The sequence below is a fragment of the Macaca mulatta genome, chromosome 14 (genome assembly GCF_049350105.2).
Source record: "Macaca mulatta isolate MMU2019108-1 chromosome 14, T2T-MMU8v2.0, whole genome shotgun sequence".
NCBI classification, from domain to species: Eukaryota; Metazoa; Chordata; class Mammalia; order Primates; family Cercopithecidae; genus Macaca; species Macaca mulatta.
Genome location: NC_133419.1, coordinates 40,223,997 through 40,237,489, shown reverse-complemented (window position 1 = coordinate 40,237,489; position 13,493 = coordinate 40,223,997). Strand labels below are relative to the sequence as shown.

Here is a 13,493-nt window from a genome sequence, read left to right as displayed (position 1 = left end):
CCTGACCTCAAAGCCTGTGCTCTCATCTTACAGAGGTTACCTGCAGGCATCTTCCAACATTATACTTAAATCTCTCTGATACTCTCTTTTATATATTCTTGTTTATGTATGTATTTATGCTTTCTCCACTAGAATATAACCTCCACTGACATCAAAGTCCTTGACTGTTTTTATTGTTCTATTTTCTGTCAGTGCCTGACTCATAATAGAAACTCAGTAAATGTTTGTGGAATGAATGATTAAAGTATAGAACCATTTTAGAAGCTCAATTTGACTGTCAGTGTTGAGGTAATTTAAGGATAACAAAGATAATTTATTAGATTGTCTAGGTTTCATTTGTGTGGCCATAAAGGGAAAAACAAAATTATATTTGCATAAGCAAAAGTTATTGCAATAGTTGTCTAAAAAATTATATTTACTCTTTAGATAACATTGGCTACTCTCTTTAGATCTTAGCTATAGTTGCAGTAAATGCCTGTTTTCTCTCAGTGACCCCACCTCGTACTGTGTAATGTAGTGTAGCTTTTTTGAATGAAGAGGTTTTCTTTTAAGAATTAAATTCTGTTGTTTCCAAGGGAACTTCCCTAGAAGTAAGTCCATTGGTTTAATTCTATATTCAATGATTCACATTATAACTCTAAACCCATGTTTTATTGGATAAATCTTTAAATATATAAACACAATTTGGTATCATCTTGAAACCTATATTTTCTCAAACATTTTTTCTTTCCAAAGCAAAACATTAGTATCAAAAATTTGTTGCAGAATCAGGAGGATCAGAGAGACCTTGGGATACAGCAGGATCTTTATTGAGTGCACTCAGACCCAGTAGATTTAACATACAAACACTAGGCCCAGAACAAAGACAGCACTTGACTTTTATACACACTTTAAAAAGAGGGTGGGCTAACTTGAAGCAAGCTTACAGTTACAGTTGAGCAAAAACAAGGATACAGACGCAGAACAATTAATTAAATTGTGACAAGTTCATAACTTAGGATTACACATGACCATTGCCAAGCAAACCAGATGTCTGTTATCTAGGTTTTACTTTAAAGAGCCTTGCACTGGTTTATCTTATAACCTTCACTATGGTGCCTAGACAGCTGTAGTTCAGGCCTGCTCAGGCTTCATGTGACATTCTCTGTACTTTTTATATAAAACAAAATACTTGAAGTTACTAGTTACAGAGAACAAGAATCTATAAACTCATATTATAAAACAAAGGAAAATTTGTTTTTCTTCTCGCTATGTTGAGAGAGTGCTGGGAGAGTCTCCAGAGCACTTTCCTTTGTGTCCTGGCTTCTTAGATAGTATTATCAAGACGTTCCCTGGGTCTGGGCTGTGCCCGTTGCTGTGTCTCAAACAAGTTAGCCTAATACAGGAAAGCTTATTTCTCTTTTTAATTTTGTTTTTTTTTTTCTTTCTTTAATTTCCCACCTAATTTTTTTTTGTTATATTTTACCTTCATTGTTAAAGAGAAGCATTAGTAAGAAATGTTTTTCAGTACCTCTACTCAGCACTTTCTTTATTTCCTTTCCTTCTCTTCTCTCTACCTTTCCTCTTATTTTTCTATATTTGGTAATTGCATCGCTGTTGATTCTGTGACATAAAATAATGTCAGTATCAACTGATCATAAGTATTGTTTTGTAATCATTAATGATAGTGATAACAATAATCAAATGAGGAGAAAAAAAAAAGGAGTGATTATTATTTGTTAATCTATGCTGAATACTTGTTTATGTTTTCTAATTTTACCCTTAAATCAACTCCATAAAGAAATAGATCCATTTTACAGCCAAAGAACCTGAAGCCCAGAGAAAAATAACTTGGTCATCAATGGATAAGTATCAGAGCTAAAACATAAACCAAAGTCTACTTCACTCCAAAGCACTTTTAACCAATAGTCAAAACTACTTTTATACTACAGTGTTGGTAATAGGCCAAATTTGTCCTGCCTTCCTTCACAACAGTTCTCTGGAATTTTTGATATCCCAGGTCCTGTTTGCAACAGAGTGAGGGAACTCTATGAGAAACCCACCCTTTGTGTCTCACCAAATTGAGCTCTATTTCAGCAAAGGTTTAAGTGTAGTAAAAGGCTTTATTAAAGCACAAAACCTATGCAGTATAGTACTGTGGCCTTATCTCTGGTGTGTCTCTGAGACTCACTAACAATTTTATGAACCATCTTATGAAATTTCCACAATGCCTATGAAGCACAGAAAGAGTAAATTTAGAGATACTATTCATTATGAGATAAAAAAAGCTACAGCTGTCTTCTAGCCACAAAATATTTTCTTTAATGTTGAAATGTAGTAGGTTTTCATTGTTCAGATGATCAAAGACTTATCTCAAATAGTTGGTTGTGCTAACATTAATGAAATATATTCCATAGCAAATCCCATAGTGTCTTCCTCATGACAATGACCTCAGTGAAGCTTTATACATAAAGAGTTTTAAGTCAAAGATATTCAAGAAATATGTACATTATATCTCCTTCTTAGAGATTTATAACATTGTGCATTATGAAGTGAAAATCAAATTTCATAGGTATATTTGAATTGCTAGCATGCCGATTAAAAATGCAAACCCCATATTTGTAGGACAGAATTATCACCCTGGAGTGGTTTTTTAGCAGCCACCTCCTGTGATTATGTGATCAGATCATTCAAGATCAAAACTTTAAGATATTGTATGTTGAGGTTTCTGAGAAGAACTACAATAAATACAACTGTTTAATGTTGAAATCAATTTTTCCCTAAACTTAAATGACATGAACTCCAATCTTACCAAGTGCATTTTGGGAAATCCTACACTATTCAAATGGCTTTCTCTATGAACTACATTTTTTGAGCTTGATTTCTTACAATTAGTTAATTTTCCAAAGGGTAAATGCAAGAATAATAAAAACAACAGCCAGTTGGTTTATTACAGCAAAACAGAGTAATTATAATATTCCCTGAGAAATGTGAGGCTCCAATTATAAATTATACCATACCACAAGAAAAAATAAAAATATTTTTCCTTAGGCAGGGTAGAAGACTCCTCTATGTATATAAAGGAATACATAGTATTTAGAATACTTAAAAATATTTAGAATTAGGTAGTTAAAAAGTATTTAGAATAAGCTAGTTAAGAATTCAGCTATTTTTAGTCTTATCGTGACAATCTCACTTTTTCTGCATACCGTAGGCTTATTTAGAAGGACCAATTGTGTATAAAATGTGCCTAACTATGGCCAAAGAAAGCAGGCATTTGTGAAAATTGCTGCAGCACACCAACATGGCACATGTATACATATGTAACAAACCTGCATGTTGTGCACATGTACCGTAGAACGTAAAGTATAATAAAAAAAAGAAAATTCTAAAGTATTGAACTATTACATCGCCAATATTTTAAAATTATTTATTATTTATTTAGAGATTACATATTGACCACTTTTTGGTAGGCATCTAGCTGTGATCTAGTGGTGATAAATGTTGTCTCTGTCTTAAAGTTATTCACAATATATTGGGGAGGCAGGCATGATTACATATATAAAAACAAAGGTAAGTGCTAAAGTTGTTATAAGCATTACTTTTAGAGCCCAGAAGGGTGACTGAGTCTGTCTAGCAGTAGAAAAGATGAAATATGGCAGAAATGAGTAGTTGGTTTTCAGGGGCCTGCAGTAAAGGAAGTGGGGTAGCACACACATGGGCAAAGAAATGTACAGATACATGGTTTGTGTTCAATTAAGAGCAATATAATATGAGAATAGAGGGAGCATGTAAAATAACCTTTAAAATCTGAATTAGAGTAGGTTTAATCTCCTCTAGGCCTTTTTATCTTCTACTCAGAATTTTCAGAGTTTAAAGTCAATTTAGCTCTCTATCCCCTGGTTCATTGCTTGGAAAGAAACTTATTTTTTTGATATCAGTGGGCCAGTGGTCTTGAATTTTATGTATAATTATATATATATATATATTCTTTTTTGATACATCGTAGCCCAGGTTGGAGTGCAGTGGCATGATCACAGCTCATTGCAGCCTCAACCTCCCAGGCAGAGGTGATCTTCCCCCTTCAGCCTCCCAAGTAGCTGGGACCACAGGCATGTGCCACCACCACACCCAGCTGCTTTTGTTTTTGTTTTTGGAAAGAGGACGTTTCACCATGTTGCCCAGGCTGGTCTCAAACTCCCGGGCTTAAGCAATCCACCCACCTCAGCCTTGCAAAGTGCTGCGATTACAAGTATGAGCCATTTCACCTGGCCTAGTGTTCACAAATTATTAAACTGTTAGGCTCTGTCTTGCACATGGAAAAGATTATGAGAAATCTAACACACACACACACACACACACACACACACACACACACACAAATGCAGATTCTTACACCACGTATGTTGCTGTTAATTTAAAAGTATGTATATAATAAAGAAGAAGAAAGACAGGAAGAGAGGAAGGAGGAAAATTATCAGTAAGTGAAAAAAAGAAAGAGAGGAAGGAAGAGAGGAGGGAGGGAGGGAGGGAGGGAGGATTGAATATTTTAACCCTGGTTAAAATGGAAGTGAAGCCCAAGTGGATCTTTTTTTTTTTTTTTTTTTTCATTGCTAACACTTCATCTTCCTTTAAACTGTTGAAGCTAATAAGTAAGATCAGATATTCTGGCCAGTAAAATTCCTGGGATCTTAGTTCCAGAAATACTATCTTTCAAAAAAGATGAGGAGGATTTTATGCAAGACAGATTGGTGGTCATATTAGTTACATTGCTTCCTAGCTTGCAATACTGATGTTCCTGCAGGCACTCAAATAATTGACATGTATGAATCACAGAGTCTGGATTCATTGCAGATATAGTAGTTTTATAATCTTTTACTTCTTTTTAAATGTTTTCCAGGGAAATAATTTTCCACTGGAATCGTACTTCTTTGTCGTAGCTGACTGCCATAAGCACCATTGTGATCCCCACACCAGCCAGGAATGTTTGATCTCTCCTTGAAATCCCACTGCTGTGGTGAAGATTTTTGTCCGTAGCTTTTGATTTTTCAGTATGGATCAAAGTGATAGAATCTTCTCAACAGGAAGAATTCAAGAGAGTGTTTTTACCCCCCCGCTTTCTTTATTTAACTTCACTGATATATTTTCAATTACTATTTTTGTAGGAAGGCAGAACCTGTTCAATGACGCACAAAGAAAGTCCTCCAAGTAATGCCACTGCAGAAACTGAGCCTATCCCACAGGTATGTGTTTGTTTCATTTTGATTATGTCAAAAAGCACTTCTTGAATCCATTGTATTTAACACTCTTCTCTCTTGCTCTAGCTGGGGCAGGATGTTGTACTTGCTAATACTATATAGCTAATACTATATACTATATAGTGTCTTCACCTGGGGGCTTTTCCAAGCCTGCTCTGCTTTCTACTAAGCTTTTGGCTTGACTATGTGAGGCCTTCAGAAGGTCAAGGGAGAAGGGAGTTCTCCCTCACTTGCACCCTCCCTCTCACAGACCAGGAAATAAAACAAAACAAAAATAAACAGGGATGATCAAACAGGCATATATTTCTTTTTGGACAAAGTAGATTAAAGAGGATTTGAGGAAGCAGACGAGGTGAAAAGAAGTACATATTGCTTACAAAAGCAAACAAAATAAACACAAGTCGAGAGCTTAATTCTGAATTTTTATTTGTAATTTATTATACTTGACCAAAAATATTATATCATTGACATTCTTAATATTTATTTCACTTAATACTAAAATGTTGAGTTAGATTTAACTTATTCTCAAACTTTGAATTAGATTAAAACAGAATTGAATGGTTTGGGCAAAGTTTTCTCAAAATAGTTTTTGAAACATTTTGCTCTTTTTAGACAAAATTTTGTTTTGTAGTTTTATGAAATATAATTAACATCTTTACATTTGTTTCATTTCTGTCCAGTGTTCATTTTCTCTAAGATATTTGTTGAGATCTATGAATTTTCATTCTTATTCTGTTAGACTTTTCAATTTTTACCTTACCATGTATTTATTTTGATTCTTTTAATTGTCTTTTCTGTATTGTTTAACAGAAATTGCAAATGCCTCCTTGTTCTGAATGTGAGGTGAAAAAAGCCCCAGAGAAACCATTGACCAGCTTTGAAGGGATGGCAGCTAGAGAAGAAAAAATACTGTAAATACTAAGAAACTGTGTTAAAAACGTCCATTTGCTATTGTCTTCATACTCTTTTTAGACCACAAGCTTGATGGAAATACTGTTTCTAATGCATGCAACTTTTTCACAATTTTATGTAACTTTATAAAGTAGTCTACAAATTTTCAAAGATTCCAGACCAATTATGATCCTTAAGCAATAACCTAATTGAAATGAATATCCACAGTCATAAAAATTTTGTTGTCATCGGTAAATTGCCCCATATAAATTGGTCTGGTTTAACTCAAATGCTATCTAACATGTAATTCTCCTGGTTCGTTTGGATATCTAGCACTTCTATGATGTAGTTGTCAAAATCAACTGGAGGATAATAAAATATTGTGGGTTCTCAGCATTCTTAGAATCCAAATTACAATCATATCTATAAGGGTTTAGTCCACATGAGCCAACTGAAGTCACTTTCCTCAAGGTTGGAATTTGTGCCAACCTAAATACGTTGTTTCTTTGATGGTGTTTATTGCTATTGGTATTATTTTGAACTACTAACAATTATTTTGTCTAAACAATGCTAAGACAATTCTGGGTCAAGAATTTTGTCAGCTAACATAATTCACTAAGTATTTTTGGCATCATATAGACAAAATATTTGGATGAATGACTAAATTTCTGACACGATTAAATATTTTGGCATTCTATAGACACATCTCTTATGTATGTCTACTGCAATTACTCCAAGTTAATAACCAAGTTGTCTGAAATACTTGGCAGGATTTTTGGTATGAAGTTGGGTAGTGGAGTAGGGAATGAAGAGTGAGTTCTAAAATACAAATATGAAAGCAGGTAATACCTATTACAAAGCAGGGGTTTGATGAAAGTACAATAGCCATGTTGATTCAATAAACCCAGTTGCATATTTTTTGAAAACAAATGTGTTATTGAAATAAATCAATGGCAGTGTTAATCCTTAAGAGTTCTGATTTTCTATAGGAATATCACTAATCAAATAAATGCACTCATGAATAATTGGAAAGTAGCTCACAAGCAAGTGGAATTGACCCTTGAATAATTATCTGGTTAATAGGTTTCATAGGACATTCAAAGTTGCAGACTCAGTTAATGACTACAGTTAAGTTGTCTGAACTGAAAAATCATTTCTTTTGTTTAGAACCTTTTTGCAACTGTAGAATGTATATTAAACCATTGGTTTTACAGGATGGATCTGTCAAACCACAATATATACATTTGGATCAGTGTATCCTAGAAGATAATTAATAAAAATATATTAAAGGAAATGTGTAATCAATAGATGAACTTAGATTCTGAGATTTAATGGCATGCCTCTGATCAAAATGGCATATTGAAATAAATTTAAAGTTTTGGAGAATTGGAAAATATCATTAGCTGTAAAAGTAACATTATCATGTATTTATGTAGCAATTCTATTTTCAGAATGGTTCAGTGTCATTTATTAGCACAGACAGATGCCAACCACAGTGGTTCAACTTAACGATTTTTTGATGATTCCGTGAAAACTTCATAATTTCTACATACTTTGAATTTTGAATTTTTTTTGTTTGTTTTTTTGGAGGGCTAGTGATACATGGTCCACGAGATATTCAACATTTTATTATAAAATAGGGTTTGTGTTAGACAATTTGCCCAACTGTAGGATGAGGTATATGTTCTGAGCACATTTAAGCAGGTTTAAGTTAGGGTGGGCTATGATTTTCCATAGGTTAGGTATCTTAAATGCATTTTAGACTTACAATGTTTTCAACTTTGGATTTGTTTATCTGTATGTAACCCTATTGTAAATCAAGGGGCATTTACATTTTTCATAAAACCAGCTACCCAAGAAAAAAAGATAATTAGCTTTATGGATGATCTATAGAGCTTTCAGATGAAGTCACTAGGATAAAATAAAAGATCAAGGTCTGAAGTTTCTGCTGACTCCTTCATATTTCTAAAAATAATTTAATTATAGAAACTAGAATACTGCTAGTCTCGCAAGTCCTGTTCCTTGTAATTTTCCCACTGTGCTCAGTGGCCCTAACCATCTCCATAGTTTCATGACAGGGAAGCAGATCATTTATTTTTAATTTATATTCAGTCTCCCACCTCCACCCTGGGGCCCAACTTCCCTTGTAGGCCCTGTGGGTCCTATGGAAAGTTATTCACCATGTCATCTAGCACAGCATGTTTTGAAGCATCTTTGGAATGAAAAAAAAGGAAAATCAGGCTGTTATTTTCTGAAATTGTCATGAGAGATAACATGTTGAACGGTAAGAACTCAGGTTGATATTAATCACGTTTTTATCAAGCTTCATTTTAAAGTTGTTTATTTTCTCTATGTCCTAAATTTCTTTTATTAATTCCTGGCTTGATCAAGTGGGCTTTGGATCCATATGATTTTTTTTTTTTTTTTTTTTGAAATGAAGTCTCGCTCTTGTTACCCAGGCTGGACCGCAATGGTGCGATCTCGGCTCACTGCAACCTCTGCCTCCCGGGTTCAAGTGATTCTCCTGCCTCAGCCTCCCGAGTAGCTGGGATTACAGGTACCTGCCACCATGCCTGGCTAATTTTTATGTTTTTAGTAGAGACGGGGTTTCACCACGTTGGCCAGGCTGGTCTTGAACTCCTGACCTCAGGCGATCCACCTGCCTCAACCTCCTCCCAAAGGGCTGGGATTATAGGTGTGAGCCACCGCACCCGGCCAATGTATTTTTTCCCTTTAAATATATATGGCATTATACATCCAGCAAAGTTTACTATGTTATATTCATTGCATCATTTGTTTTAAAAAACAAAAAGAAACTTGTAGCACGAGACCTTTAAAAATATTTTTAGGAGTTCCTTTTAATAGCTAAGTTTGAGATTCTTTTTTAGTATATTCTATGACTGTACCTTAATGAATACATTTTATTTATCTCAGTTTCTAATTGCTTTAAAATATAATCAGATAAGTTAAAAATGTTTCTCTTACATTTGTGAATTTGTGTATGAGAAAGGGGCCATTTGTTACATCTTTTAATTAACAACTGAATAAACAGATGTTGTTTTAAAGGAATTAACGCTTAAATCCCGACCGTCCTTATATGGGATAAAATATCAACCTAAATGTTGATTATAGAGAGTATAATTCTATTATGTACCTGTAATGATAAGCAGTGAAAGATTATTTACATTTTGAAAAATATGGAATTGATTCTTATTAAGAAAAAAGATATTTTCCAATGGAATAACTTGCTTTAATAGAGATACAACCAGAACCAACAATTGTATTTATCTATAGTTATTTTAAAATAGTAATCAATGCTATGTATTTGATGTATTTGTTTCCAAATTAGAAATTTCTTTTGGCTTTGTGTTTTCTTTTATGTGCATTAAATACGTAAACTGAACCTGTTCCTAAAATGCATTAAACTTAAATGAGTGCTGTGTCTTATCCAATGCCAAAATTCTCAGAAGAAAAGTGAATAATTCAGTCATTCATCTGGATGTGGTTTTCTGTGTAATCTCAAGTATCTGAATATTGAAAAAACTAGGTGGCTAACTTTTTTTCATTCCTTATGCAGATGTTTAGCATCATAGTGCTGTTTCAGATACAGATCTGTTTCATAAAATATCCTCAATTACAAGTCTAAGACAGTTATATGTAAAGAAAATGTACTATTTTAGATGAGCAATGTGGATTACCGAACTAAAACAATATTTGTGAACTTTGCTATAATGAAATCTTTTATTTTTATAGCTCAGGTATTGTAATTAGCACTAATTGCAGCAGAGGCTGAAATAATTATTGACACCATAGCGTACCATAGAATAGGTTGAACTGGCCAGACCTAGAGAGTGAAGAAAACACATACTGTTTACTTAGGAGACATTTTCTTAGTCGTGTGTATAGTCCTAAACTTCCCCAAACTATGTGTTCATTTGGATTGTGTTATATAATATTAACAGTCGAATGATGAAGAATAAAAGATGCTGAAAGATGGCCTATTTTTTTTCAATAAAGATTGTTACAAGAATACAATGTATATTATCTTACATAAACTAATTGAAAAAGCAGATATGAACATTAAAAATGGTACTTGCTTCTGTGTATCAGGATCTAAGAACTTTTCTTAAATAGCATCTTAAAATTTTCTTTAATCTTTCTTTGCCGGTGCCCCCAAAATCTTTTATTTTGCATGTGCTTTCTTTAAAAAATATAGAGTTCCATGGTGACAGGGATTTTGTCTTTTTTTAATTTAAATTTTTATTTTTAATTTATGAATTATTATTGTGATATATAATAGGTACAATGTGATGTATCTCTATATATGAACACACAAGTAGTGGAATGATTATATCAAGTTAATTAACATATCCATCACCTCACAAATTAATCTCAAGTGCTTAGACCTAGCTGCCTCATAGAAGATGCTCAAACATTTGTTGAATAAATTAATTTAGATGCTGAAACAGCAAGGGAACAAGCAGGCGAGCAGCAAGGGAGCATGTATTGGCATGAGAACAAAGAACCATAAGAAACAAAAATACGCATTTTGTTTTGTTTGTTGTGTTGTTTTGTTCTTAGATTATCTTTTTTTTAACTTTTTTTTTTTTTTTTTTTTTTTTTTTCCTGAAAGATTTAGCAATAGGCCTGTGGCTGGGACTTTCTAAGCAGAGTAGATAAGGCACTCCTGGGTAAATTTTGAAATGTAGGTCAATGCAATCGAAATATTTCACGTGGACTTTATGAGTCTTTAATTGACACCCACTTCTGACACACACTTGGACATGCACAGGTTACTTCTTTTAGCATTCGTTTCCTAACCTATTGGGTCTTAAGCAATTGGCTTAAAACAGAGATTTTCTTCTACTTTCTGAAGAGACCTAGCCCTAACTCTTTAGTAGAAATAACTCTAGGGCTGCCGAGAGGTAAATGAATATCAAGAGGATAGGACTCTGGATTTTTTTTTTTTTGAGACGGAGTCTCGCTCTGTCGCCCAGACTGGAGTGCAGTGGCGCGATCTTGGCTCACCACAAGCTCTGCCTCCCGGGTTCACGCCATTCTCCTGCCTCAGCCCCCCAAGTAGCTGGGACTACAGGCACCTGCCACCATGCCCATTTTTTGTATTTTTAGTAGAGACGGGGTTTCACCTTGTTAGCCAGGATGGTCTCGATCTCCTGATCTGGTGATCTGCCCATCTCGGCCTTTCGAAGTGCTGGGATTACAGGCGTGAGCCACCGCACCCAGCCCAGGACTATGGATTCTATAATCCCTTCATCTTCAACTAAAATATTTATTATTTTACATAATTTATTTGTTGGGCTTATATAATGTGCATATACTTTTATTGGAGAAAGGGTGTCCAAGTCTAAAGTAATTTGAAAGTCACAGATCAAGAGGATCTCTATGATCCCTCCTTCCTATTTGTTCATTCAGTCAGCCATTCAATCATTCAATAAATATTCTTTGAGATTCTGATATGTGCCTGGCATTCTACTTGTTACTGAGGATCCAAATGTAAGCAAAAGTAATAGTTATGAATACCAGTATGTTTCAGTTACACCATTCATTCTTTTAGGTGATTTTAAAAAATGTATTAAATATTCTCAGGATTCTTTGAAATAGACATTACAGTTATTATTATTTCACAGTTGAGGAAATTGAGATAGAGAAGTAGCAATTAAATTACCCCAAATCATACAGCTAGTAAGAGGAAGAGGAGAGATATGGACCTGGAAATGAGTTACTGGAATCCATGCATTTAACAACTTCAACATGCAGGCTCTCCTGGGGCCCTGCCCTGATGGAATTTCAAGTTTTAAAAAAGAGAGACAATGATTAATGAAGGAAGCATACAGATAAATGCATTACTGCAACAAATACAAACGTGAGTTCTCTTTATAGCATACCATAGCATAGAGTCAGGAATATCTGAATGTCTTAGCTGTGCACAGGCTTGATGGAGAAAATGATATTAAGCTAATTTTAATAAAAATAGGATATTTGTATGGATGTTCAAACCTTCAAAAAGGAAATTTTCTGGTATTAGATACTAGCTAACAATATTTGAAAGTGCAAACTTGAATTCACATAATTAGATATTTGCTAATTAGTGCTGTGCAAAAAAAGGAAAGCATCATATGGTAGAATCATTGCTTCCTATTTCCTGCAAGCTATAATATCTGGCTCTATTAGGTATAAATGATCCTGAAATGTAGGATTCTTCCATAAACCTTAATTTCTAGGGCTTAAACTTGTAGTATTCTCTCTCCCTGTCTTTGAAAAGCCCTGAGTTTAATATTAAAATTATTGATTGAAGTTGTCTGTGGAGTGGTTATAGCATTTGCATCATCAATCAGTGTGGTGTGAATGCATTTCCCTTTTCTCCCTTTCTTAGCACTCTCCCACTGGTAAATTCCTTAGTTATTTAGAGAACACCATTTCCTTTCTTGGCTTGTAGACACAGTAGCATCTTGGGAAAAACATAGAATGTATTTGTTCACAGAAAATGCAGGATGATTTGAATGAAGCTCCTGGAAGAAGCGGTTGACCTCTATACCTGGTTAACTGCGGAATGAGCATGCCTTCCTGGGCCACATCTCTATCCAGGATGATCACAAGAGAAGGCACCCTGTAGTGGGTCATGAGTAAAATGTGATGCTGACACTCTGCACATAAGAACCACTAAGAATGACAAGTCTGGGTGATTTTGACAGATCTTGCTGAAGTAGATGGGTCATAAATAAAAATGAATTATTTACTAGATGTGTTTCCAGTCATTACTCATTGACCATGTAGGTGCTCTAATGAATATTAGCCGAATTAATAACTACAAGTTTGAAAAAGTATGAGATAGATTATAAATGTTCTTCAAATCATCAGAACTTGAGATCAGCTAGGTGTGTCCAAAAAGTAAATTAGATTATTAAGTTGACATAATTAATTCTAATACCCTTGAAAGAGAATACGCCTTCTCACATTTTATTCTCTTTGGAGGAAAAACAGCCTGTTTGTAAGTATTCGACTTAATATGAGTAAGGGAATAAGAAGGTGGTTGAGGTTTGGGGCAGTATAAACACTGAGATACCCTCACTTTCCACAATGAATACATAGACTGGTTTTTGAATGAGGAATTAGAGCAGATCTTTCTCTACAACATTAAAAAAAAAAAAAAAAAAAAAACACTGTCATTTCCTCTTTCATTATCACTTCATTTAGGGAGTTTGCACCTAAAGGCTTTTTGGTATTTGAGTCTCCAAATAAGTTTTAGATATTCCTATGATGCATTTGTTTTACCCATTGACATGGCATCTATTAACTGAAACCTAATAACTTTTCATGTATGTTCCTATGGACAAATATGTGCAT

The 13,493-nt window shown here is 34.2% G+C and overlaps 1 protein-coding gene across 2 annotated transcripts in view; it reads left to right on the top strand.

The window, feature by feature from the left end:
* Positions 1-10,155, top strand: part of LUZP2 (leucine zipper protein 2) — a 577,754-nt gene extending 567,599 nt beyond the window's left edge. For both annotated transcript variants that reach the window (XM_015114623.3, XM_015114622.3), the window contains exons 11-12: positions 5,145-5,222; positions 6,048-10,155. In XM_015114623.3, coding sequence (XP_014970109.2) covers positions 5,145-5,222; positions 6,048-6,152 — 183 coding nt within the window. In that variant the 3' untranslated portion in view covers positions 6,153-10,155. The remainder of the gene's footprint in view (positions 1-5,144; positions 5,223-6,047) is intronic.
* The last annotated feature ends 3,338 nt before the right edge of the window (positions 10,156-13,493 follow it).